We start from the raw sequence: 12500 nt of genomic DNA on the forward strand, positions 1-12500 counted from the left end.
GAAGGCAACAGCAAAGGGCCGTGCAAGAAAACACAATAGTGTTAGAAGATACAGTGCTGTACCTAAACTTTTACTATAGTTTTCTTCTTACTGTATATGCTATACAGAAGAATACTAGTACAGTATAGGAGGATGTGTGCCGGCCTGCCTTTGCCGGCCGGCACACACCACAATTAGCTTTAAAGTATACTACTTAACAGCTATAGGGCGGCAGCCCTCTGGTTCAAATGCCTGTGCCGGCGGCAGCAGCTGCCGGCCAGCAACAGCCAGTGTTGGCCGGCAATGATTGCCGGCCAGCAACTACACAAGGTAGTACCCAGCTGCCGGCCACACTCTTGGTGACCGGCAGACAAGGACTGACATAAGCCGGCCGGCAAAGGTACAAGACCGATGCCAGCCGGCAGCAAAAGAACCAGAAGACTACACCTGCCCGGCTGCCGGCCTCATAGGCCGGCAGCCGGGACAAGTACAGCACTAGAAGAAAATAGAATGGATGCCGGGATAAGAGTGTACACAACCCCCCAAGCCCGGCAACCGAAAGAGTGCATATAAGGAAGGGGAGAAACTTAATTCAGGCTTCCTTGACCAATGCCGTCCGGCTCTGCCGGCAGGCATGGATGAGGGACCAAGAGAGGTCCGGGCAGCACTCGAAAACATAAGACCCTTGCCGTCCAGCATCTCTGCCGGCCGGCAATGGGCTTAGTCAATTCCATATCCCAACCTATACTAGGTCCAGAAGTAGAATGACATACAGTACAGTAATACCCCTGCCAGCCAGCTCTGCCGGCCGGCAAGGTACAGTACAGTAATGGCTAGGCCATTACGGAGATAGAGGGGGAAGGGACAAGAGGGTCCTGCCAACCTTGCTTTAGTGACAGATCACCCGCAGCCAAGAACTTTGTCTTAGCCTAAGGGAGAACTAAGGGAAAGGGCCAGCGCAGTAGTATAATACCTGCCAGCTTCCAGAGCACCAAAGCAAGGAAGGCGTTGCTACTCCCAAGGGAAGATTTATCCTCCCCGAGAACAGCAACAGGACTTAGTCTGGTCGATCACACAAGAAGGAATCATAACTACAGAAACCTTCGATAGTGACCTAAGGGAGCTAAGCTCCCTTTGTAAGTGTTAGGTCAGCGAGGGAGACTCTGCCCCAAGCCAAACAACACGGACTCAGACTAAAAACTCTGTTGTTCTGTCCCTCTTTGAACCAGACTTTGCTGGAACAGGAAGGTACAGTAACACCCTAGTATAGTTTTATCGAAAATAAATTCGGAAAAAACCACTTAGGGATAAGCCCAAGGCTTAAACAGAGGGAAAGGGATTGCATACCTTCTCCGAAGAAAAGAAAGCAACCGGGGAGTATAATAAAGTATACTAAGGCTCCATAAGCAATTAGCCTAGGCACCAAGAGAATCGATTACCTAATTCACCGAAACTCTCACGTATACAATCTTGGAAATATTCCACACAGTCTAAAATGTATAAAATATAGCCTAAAGCTTCAATAAAATTTTAATTACACTCGGAAAAACCAAAATCATGCATTAAGTACTAGGACCAAACGACTAGGCTACATGGCCTAGCGTAGGCCAGAATGGCGAATACTTCGCCAAATAATACTAAGCACGAAAGGAAATCCTATGTAAAGCTAAATAGCTAAAATTTATTAAGCAAAACAACCAGGAATGTCACTCTGACTAACTAATTTATACCTAGCGAGTGACAGTGTCCAGGACACCTCTGGTAGGCTACGGCTCTTGTATCAAAGATTAATCCTATTAATCACTCAAATTTTACCAAGAGCCTACATTTATACATAACAGACACTATACTCAACTTATCCGAGGCCAACGAAGACGAAGAAGCCATGAAAAGCTGAATAAATCCAAGATTTGCGAGAAAAACAGGAAAAAACACCGAGTTGTTAAGCTACGCAAAAAGGAATACAGATGGCGCCAGGATTGGCGCCAGGCACGCATACGAATCGGGGGATAGGGAAGCCTTGGGAGCGGCTCCCCTTTTTCTTTTCCGAATTCGTATCTCGTCAATCTCCCTCCTACGAGACGAATCTCTGTTCAGGTCGTAGATTGCCATGTGACGTGTCTAGAATACGTCCTCTGATATACGTCCTTTTACGAGGGATACTCGCTCCAGGAGTTAGAATTCTGGTACCTTAAGGTAAATTCTCTGGGAATATCACCGTAGTTGTAATATACCCTAGGAAGCTACCCTATAGGAACTTCCATCAGGACGACATGGCTTGAGCCCAAAAATATATATATATCAAATCAAAGATGGATGGATTGACCCCTTATAGTTAAGTGCAATGTCTGTCAGGGGGCAAATGGTGAGGTATTTGGATAGTTTTAAGGAACTGGCTCACAATTAAGAAAATAAACAAACGCTGAAGATTAAAAAGAGGACTTTCGAAGATGGATTAACCTTTGATAGTCTAAGTACATGTTCTCTTTCAGGAGACAATTTGCGATATATTTGGATAGAGTTGAGTAACTAAGTTAGAATAAGGAAAGGAAGACAACACTGAAGATTAAGATGGAGAGGATATTCGACGATGTATTAACCCCTGATAGTTAAATACAAGTTCTCTGTCAAGGGACAAATGTTGACATATTTGGATATAGTTCAGTAACTGGGTTAGATTATGAAAGGAGACCAACACGAATATTAAATAGAGGATTTTTGAAGGTCGATAACCTCTGATAATTAAGTACAAGTTCTCTGTCAGGAGACAAATGGCGAGATATTTGGGATGAATTAAGTAACTGAGTTGGAATAAGGAGAGGAAGACAACACGGAGGATTGAAAAGATGATTTTTTGATGAATTAACCCCTGATAATTAAGTAAAAGTTCTTTGTCAGGGGACAAATTTTGAGATGTTCCTAATCGGACAGTTGAATCGGTGGAACTTCTAAAGTTTTTATGTTGAACAGACCGATATAAGTTTATCTTCATAGTTTATAAATGACAGGTCTATTTTAACGTTGTTAATGATCTTAAAATAATTTACATTAATTACTCATTACCTCTCATATGTGCCATACCGGACCCACAATGAGTGGAAAAAAAGATGTCGATTGTTTAGAGTGAAATTCAATAGAAAATAAAACAACCGGAAAAGTTTATTCTGAAATCAGTATTAAAACAAATAAACATGGAAATGTAGGTTATTATACAGTAAGCGAGCATGTATATCCGATGGTGAAAAATGTCGCATCTAGCTTGAGTAGCGGATCCGCAGCCTCGTAGCGAAGGGGTTATAATAAATTCGTATTTAGTTATTTGGAAAAAAGTGTGATGGTAAATATGTTTAAAGTTAAAGGAGATATTATGAGTGTATTGATTAAAGATTGGAATGGCCGGTAAGATGCGCTTGTTTGGTAATTACATGAATTCTATATTTCTAATGAAATTTAATTAATTTTGTTATATTTAGTTATCTCAATATTTTTAATGAGAATGTCTTGCTGCCATGAGTAAATGTGTTTTTTTTTTTTTTTTTAAGATGATTTTATTTTATTCATACTTCAGTATTTTTCAACAATGCCCAAAGTATGCCCCATATAATCCAATTAATCCTCTAAGTAAAAGATTTTCCAGTTTTGAGTGACACTTGAAGGCTTTCATGTTATAATAGCGAGCTTGAATGAGCTCCTTAAAGAAAGAAAAGCCACCAGCTGATCTTTAAAAACTTGCTATTTAGATATTATAACATATAACCGCTTTTCATATGGGTTGGAGTGTATTTTTCCTTATCCCATTGAATAAGCAAGAAGCAAAACACAGTTCTGACAATTCATGTAATTTTTGGTATTTTGAACGTGAAAACTCTCTCTCTCTCTCTCTCTCTCTCTCTCTCTCTCTCTCTCTCTCTCTCTCTCTCTCTCTCTCTCTCTCTCTCTCTCTCTCTCTCTCTATTATATATATAATATATATATATATGTTATATATAATATATATATATATGTATTATATATATATATATATAAATATATATATATATATATATATATATATACGAGTATTTATATATATATCTATATATATATATATATATATATATATATATACATATACGAGTATTTATATATATATATATATATATATATATATATATATATATATATATATATATATATGTGTGTGTGTGTGTGTGTGTGTGTGCGTGTGTATGTATATAAATTTCCACGTTTTTCCTTCTTGGAAACTACTGTTATTTTCATGGAAGGGGTGAAGAGGTGACAATTTTAATCAGTAAGTAATATATGGTCAATCAAAATGTTCAATTCACGTAATCAGCCGTTTGGACATAGTTGTCACTGAGACTTCTAACGTGGTTCAAATTTGAGCGTACGAAAATTCACGCCAATTAAATATGTTAAGGTTAAGGTCAAGGTCGAGAAATAAGCTGCTGAGGCGGAGGTCTGCGCTCTACTGAGTGCCCCTCAAGTTGTTTTATGTAGCGGAATCGGTAGTCGTTAGATGGATAAAAGTCCTTTTGTATAAAATGCGATGTATATATATATATATATAGATATATATATATATATATATATATATATATATATATATATATATATATATATATATATATATATATATATTTATTTATTTATCTTTTTGTGAAGCCTCCGTTTAATTTTCAGAATCTTATATAAGAAAGGCTGAGCGACATTATTGTAAAATACAGTTTCAATATAACCTGAATACTATTTTCCTTTTTATCCATAGAGGCACATGTATTAAGAAAGACCTTTGTCATTTCAAGAGCAAGTTTTAGAAATGAACGGTAAATGCGGTGGAAAACAGCGATTTTGATAAATATTTGTCAACTGCAACTATAATAGATTAAATGAAAATAACCATAAAGATAAAAAACACTAGATTGTTGCGATGCACGTTTCTTACCTTTAAAAAGGAAATAAGCTATCAAACAGGAAAGACATATCGGCACCGGAAAATTATGGTTTAAACCATAAACAATTGATAGAATAATATTGAAATAACTTCAAATGGTATAAAAATTAAGTTTCTAGATGAAATAAGTAAAATACGGAAAGGATATGGACATTAGCTGACCAGAATACAGTAGCCCCACAATAGTCGACATGTTATTCTCTGCCTCTGTTGTTCTTTTAAACACTTGCACACTAAGAAGATGGATTTTTAAGAAGATCCGTTTTAAGCGCTCCTCGGATTTCAGTTGCAAGAATGTTACCGCTCAAATCAGCACCGGTTATGAGGCTTATGTCGTAAAGAGAGACGGAGAGAGGAAATCGTATGGTTTCTGAGAGAGAGAGAGAGAGAGAGAGAGAGAGAGAGAGAGAGAGAGCTTAATTTGATGTAGATGATAACATGGCAATAATTACCGCAATTGTTATTATTCATTTCACTCCTTATATTTAGTAGACAATGAACATTTTAATAATACAATATTGTAATGATCATCTAATTTGTAGATTGAGAATGGCTTCTCTTGTGAGGAAGTCTATTATATTATAAGGTTTCAGGAAGTTCCTTATCGTCTATGCTTGTTCCTCTGCTTAGAAACTGCTGCCTTAGTCTGGTTTAATTTTTATCTTTAATAATCTTTACAGAAAAATAAAAATAATCAAGTGATCTAAGCTAGCTTCCAGATTCGTCCTCTGCATATCAACTTTTATTTTAATCTCTTCACTGTTTAGAAATATTTGAATAATGGTTACCCAGGCACTTTTTACTAACACAAGGTTTACTTATGCAATGTTCTTATAGAGATTAATCTCTCTCCCGAATTTATTAGTTTATATTTTTGGTCGCTAAATTTATCATGTAGATGAAAAATTTCAATCTCGTCTCTTATATGTATATCATAATACAGTAAACTTATCGAAATCAGTATACATGAAAAAAATCTCATAAAAAATTCCACTTGCTAATTTTCAACACCAAATCATTTTTATCCAGCGTCCCTTTCACCCCAGGAAGTTGATAATCAGCAGAATCCACACCTGTTACCTGGTAGCCTCCGAGAAAGGCAGATATCCGATACCTAATTGGGACGGATTCATCACTTCCTTCATTTTCCGGAATTCGGAAATATTCCGGAAGACGAAGCCTAGAATGGAACGAGGATGGAAGGATGCACTGAGAGAGAGAGAGAGAGAGAGAGAGAGAGAGAGAGAGAGAGAGAGAGAGAGAGAGAGAGAGAGAGAGAGCAACTTTTCCATTGCATAGTTATTATTATTATTATTATATATATATATATATATATATATATATATATATATGTGTGTGTATACTGTGTATATATATATGTGTGTGTGTGTATATATGTATATATATAAATATTATATATATATATATATATTAGTTAATATATATATACATATGTATATATATATATTAGTTAATATATATATATATATATATATATATATATATATATATATATAATATATATATATATATTATCAATGGGTAAAATTGTATTTTAGAATAATTTTTATTGTCTGTAAATGGTGTAGGGCTCAAGATATATAGAAGAAAGACAAAGATGATGAGAACGGCGTTTGCCATGCAAAATGAAATATCATTGGAAGGAGAAAGGGTTAATGAGGTGGAATCATTTAAGTATTTAAGAACTATGATCTCCAATACAGGGTCTTTAGAATTAGAGTTTAGTGAAAGATTGAAAAAAGCAAATCAGACAATGGCTAGGTTAAGTAAAATTTGGAAATTAAATCTCCTGAAATTACATTTAGAAATTAGACTACATGTTTAGTGAGATCGGTGTTACCATATGGACATGAGTCATGGTATGACAATAAAACAATCTCATATAGATTAGATTTGAGAACAAAGCCCTCAGAAGGATATTGGAAGTTAAATGGCAGGACAGGATTAGAAATGATACTATGAAAGAGATTACCCAAGTGCCATATGTAGATGAGATCATGATGAGGGGTAGTTGGAGATGGTTTGGGTATGCTCTTCGCACTCCCCAAGAGAGATTAGTTCATCAAACATTTACCTGGCCTCCCCGAGGCACTAGAGGAGTTGGAAGACCCATGCATACATGGCTTAGGACTAAGAAGTGTGTAGTAGATGATGAATGGAGAAGTATTGAATTAAAAGCTCAAGATAGAGACGACTGGCGAAATCTAAACGAGACCCTTTGCGTCCACAGGCAGAAGAGATGACGTAAATGGCAATAACGTATAGGATTTTATTGTTTATATTTTGTATTTGAATGGAAAATTAATGAAACGAAAAGCAGCACTATTTTTTTTAGCTTGTATTCCGGTACTGAATATAGTCAAGCAAAAGTTGATGTATCAGTTGCTCTCATTTTTCGGTCTAGAGACTGTTCATCATAAAATAAAATCTTCTTAATGAGAAAACGCTGATACTTAACATGAACAAAGAAACCTTATTCTGAAGCGAAACTTCAACATAGTTCGTTTTACCAACATTGCAAAATGTCCCTCCACAAAAAGAGCTGCTGTAAACTGCTTTGCTTCCGAATCTGAAATTCGTATAGTGAATTTGCGAGTTGGTCAGGCTTATGATAATGTTTTCGTCAATGAAATATCCTGAAATCTATGCAAGTGACAAGAGATGTTGACCATTTTCAGCTATAATACCTTACCTGTATTGTTGGTCCATGTGGGCTTTTTCGATTCTTTTATCCTTTGCCCTTCGATTCTGGAACCATATTTTGATCTGGGTCTCTGTTAAATCCAACGATTCAGCCAGTTCGAACCGACGGGGTCTGTCATTTGAAGGAAATAATTCTATCTTAGTCAGGATTTCTTTTAACTTTTTAAGGGGAAAATAATTGAAAAAAAAATGACCATTTGCAGTGTTAGAAGTTAGTATTAGTTATTTATTCAAACAGCTTGAGGTAATTTTTTTTTTAATCGAAAATGTATATCAACTGACTAGATGTACTGTAGTTTCCCCGCTTATATTCATTAGCATTAGAGGAATAGCTTTTACAATAGTTAATTTTGTAACAGTTAGACATGGGATAATACTCGTACTTCTATTAATGTTAGTAATGGTAGTCGTTTTCCTTACCTAGAGATGTATTCATTCCGGTGATATTCCATTTCCAGCCGAAGTGTTTGCTCAGAGGTAAATGTTGTTCTCTGTCTTCGCTGACGGTTATCGCGCCTCCGCCTTCTCGCGACTGTGGATGAAAGATGATGGTTTTAGTGAAGTATACCATATTTAAAAGATTAATATAGATAGATCACTTGGCTGTCAATATATTGGATGATGCGAGTAAGTCATGTCTACGAAAAGTGGGGGTTCAATTATCCACAAGAAAGATGGCTAGTTTTACAATTATAGATGTATTTGTAGTGAGAATGGTCATGTGTTGTAACGACTGTTTGGTGAGAAAGTTTGAACAAGGTAGATGACCCACTGACATGGAGAACACTTGCAATCATTTATTTGTTTAGTTCACCCTTCTGGCGGGTTTGGCTGTTGGTTTGATTTCTTTTATTTTACATTACAGGCTTACTTATCGTGGAACTGAGTTCAAGATCCGCTTAGGGTTGATAGAAACCATCTAAAAACGGTTTGTCCAACCTTGTTAGTGAAGAGTAAGGCGATGGACTCCATGGCCAAGTTATTCAGTACTCTTTCTGATCATTCCGTAGACCACGTTTGATTTTAGAATTTTGTTCACAGTTCAACCCAGCAGTAAATTATACTGCATGAGCATTTTCTGGCGTCAAAAAAAGGGCCCACCCCTCTCAAGGGGAAATATGCAGTGCAATATATGAGCAGAGATTAAGCAGTTTCACTAAAAGACAACTCATTGCAACATTCACTGCACGTTTAATTATTAAATAGTAGGTGAACCCCTCATACAATAATATAAAAAAAAATCTCTAAATTACTCATAAACGGACACAATTCTCATCTACAGTAACCTCGTCAACTGCATAGAACCTTAGTATACATTTTATTATTATTATTACTTGCTAAGCTCCAACCCTAGTTGGAAAAGCAGGATGCTATAAGCCCAGGGCCCCCAACATGGAAAATAGTCCAATGAGGAAAGGAAACAGTAACAACATTGAAATAAATATTTCATATATAAACTGTAGAAACTTTAACAAAACTAGAGGAATCGAAATAAGATAGAATAGTATGCCCAAGTGTACCCTCAAGCAAGAGAATTCTAACCCAAGGCAGTGGAAGACCATGGTACAGAGGCTATGGCACTACCCAAGACTAGAGAACAGTTGTTTGAGTTTAGAGTGTCCTCCTAGAAGAGCTGCTTACCATAGCTAAAGAGACTCTTCTACCCTTACCAAGAGGAATGTGGCCATTGAATAATTACAGTGTAGTAGTTAACACCTTGGGTGAAGAAGAATTGTTTAGTGATATCAGTGTTTTCGGGTGTGTATGAGGACAGAGGAGAATCTGTAAATAATAGGCTAGACTATTCGGTGTAAGCAGAGGAAAAAGGAAAATGAACCGTAACCAGAGAGAGGGATCCAGTATAGTACTGTCTGGTCACTCAAAGGACCCCATAACACACTAGCGGTAGTATCTCAACGGGTGACTGGTGCCCTGGCCAACCTACTACCTGTTTTGTACCATTCACTTCGTATGCCTCACTTTCTTTAAAACCTCTTTAAGAACTAAATGTTTTTGTCCGCTCAGAGTTCTCTCGCCCTCCCTCCTAACAGTTCCAATAAGGACATAAATTTCCCTGTATATTATCTACCTACCTGTCCATATTAGCGAACAATTTCAGAGAACGCCAATTTGCAATTTGTATACGGTAACGCGTCTATCACTACTCTTATGTAGCTCCTAATTTTTCACCCTTTCAATTCTTTTTACATCACGCGTGATGCACGATGAAATCATCGCAACAGCTTTAACCTGTTTTTTTTTTTTTACTCATGCATACCACTTCTGTAAAGGACAGTTCTCTTAACTCTCTTGGTGATGGAAACATACCAGTGATGTCATGTCAGTCCACATAATAGGCGCAGATGTGTCCAGACCTTCAATGCAAGGGAGAGAGCTCAGATCATACAAAAGGTCTGTTATTGGTACTTCATTAGGAGGGACATCTCTCTGCAGTACCTGGAAAGCCATCCATGCTGAGAACTCCGGAGTATTTGGCATATGTTGACAAATAATCAATACCCCAGTAACATAATAGAGGATAGGATAAGAAAAAATATGGAGGCGTTCCACACACATGTTGCGAACATTGCAAAGATTAATGGGAAAACTGTAACATTTTGCTACAACTAGTACACGCGACCTTCAAAAATGAAGGCCAAATATTTAGTTAGATTTACACTCGCACACATAGATTCAGCCCTTCCCACCCCCTTCCCTTTCCTAACTACAACACGGCAGTTGTGGCTTCAAAGTGCCTTTCGGGGTACACTCTCACAGGGGTATTACTACTGCCTTTCCCCCTAACCGAGGGACTGGGAGAGACTTCTGGCAATGCCGCTCAGCGTAACCGGAAAGAAATCTAATTACATATACATATTTATTTATATATATAGTCCGACACTTTCTCTTTATTATATATGGGATATTATCTATGACTATGAGATGGCGCACAGGTAGGAAGCAAACATTCCTTCAAAGGATCATAACTCGGTGGAGTTACACTACAGGTACTTGGCTTTCTATTGTACCTCCGTTCCTGCATTCTTACTTCCATTTTGCTACCCAGTCCTGTAAATTTTACTTCATAGTGGACATGAACCGTGAATGAACTCCACACCTCAGATCCAGGTCCCAGGATCCGAAATTATTTTTTCTTATTTAATAGAATATCACTGGGAGTCTTCCGCTGTCCTAATCGTATAACTACCATTTCGATGAGTAGTGTCACCCATCAGACATCCAAGGAACCAATGGCCAGTATATTATATAAATTTACATAATAAGATGATGTTTGCAAGACTCTATACAAAAGCTACTTTGGTTACACTATAGCTACCTTAAGAGCGTGATTTCAACTCCATTACAACAATTTGCTCATGTGCGCAAAAAAAAAAGAAAATTAATTGTCTTTATCAGATAACCTACACTAAAATTGTTCACTTGCAGCATGACTATATGTGGCTGAAGAAGTGAGTATCCCGCTGTAGCACTCTACTCTGAATGTCCAGAATGTGTTCTCCTTTCCAGCAAAAACAAATCATGTTGCATGCATTTGAGGTTGTGGAAAAAGTCCCTTGAAGCTTCATGGAATATTACGCTGGTCTGCCGGGATTGATTTTAATATTTTGGCATTTTTGACATTTTTATTGGTTGCTCGTCTATTTTATTCTTAATTTGGTTTCACTTTGATAGCTTTTATATCTGATTTCACTTTATCAAGTATTATAGCTATGTCTATCCCAAAGCCAAAGCAAGTCCTTCAAAAGAAGCCAACCGTGCTTATCCCATACAAAAATGGGAAAAGCACGTTAATAGAAGACGACGTATTGCCAATGAGTGGATTGTCAAAGTTACCTGACAACATAGTAATAGATTTCATCTTAAACTTCAAACTTTTGTCATTCAATACAATGAAAAATTGAGAAGAGTAGAGAAGCGTTGTCTCAGTAAAAGCCATGTATATATTCGTATTCAACAAAGATATATAAAAAAAAATGAATATTTTTATGCAAACAAACACAATATATATATATATATATATATATATATATATATATATATATATATATATATATTTATATTATATTATATTATAACCCACAGATTTGCAGATAACACTACATTATACTCACAAACATATATATATATATATATATATATATATATATATATATATATATGTGATATATATATATATATGAGGCACATTTCTATATATCTTAAATATCAGATGTGTATCCACATTCCCATTTTCTCTATAATCCTTGTAACCTTTCTTTAAATCTGAAGAATAATGTAAAGCAATATAGATGGTGTATACGCACGATGCTATTGTATTTTATGAGAGATATTACCTTCGTTATTAACGGAAGAGGTGATATATATATATATATATATATATATATATATATAATATATATATAGATATATGTATATATATAGATATATATATATGTGTATATATATATAGTATATATATATGTGTATATGTATATATATGCATGTATATATATATATAGTATATATATGTGTATATGTATATATATATGTATGTATATATATATATATATATATATATATATATATATATATATATATATATATATATAATATGTATGTTTGTATACGTATATACATAAATATATTATGTGTGTGGAGATAGGAAGTTTGTGCATTTGGACAAGTATAGAGTTAACTGATTTACTAACGAGACGTAGTGGTCCGGTTGTAATTGTAGCCGAAATGTTCACCATGATATAAAGCACAACTCTGTGAAGCGTTTTTTTTTTTTTTTTTTTTTTTTTAAATACAATGGATCCTTTGTGTCAATCATGAAACCATT

The 12500-nt window shown here is 35.8% G+C and overlaps 1 protein-coding gene across 1 annotated transcript in view; it reads right to left on the reverse strand.

Annotated features, from left to right (window-relative positions):
- ro (transcription factor rough) overlaps positions 1 to 12500 on the reverse strand; it is a 64416-nt gene that overhangs the window by 33485 nt on the left and 18431 nt on the right. Inside the window, exons 2-3 of the mRNA XM_068382766.1 lie at positions 8078 to 8189; positions 7647 to 7769 (exon numbers count right to left, since the gene is read on the reverse strand). Coding sequence (XP_068238867.1) covers positions 7647 to 7769; positions 8078 to 8189 — 235 coding nt within the window. The remainder of the gene's footprint in view (positions 1 to 7646; positions 7770 to 8077; positions 8190 to 12500) is intronic.

The sequence above is a fragment of the Palaemon carinicauda genome, chromosome 1 (genome assembly GCF_036898095.1).
Source record: "Palaemon carinicauda isolate YSFRI2023 chromosome 1, ASM3689809v2, whole genome shotgun sequence".
NCBI classification, from domain to species: Eukaryota; Metazoa; Arthropoda; class Malacostraca; order Decapoda; family Palaemonidae; genus Palaemon; species Palaemon carinicauda.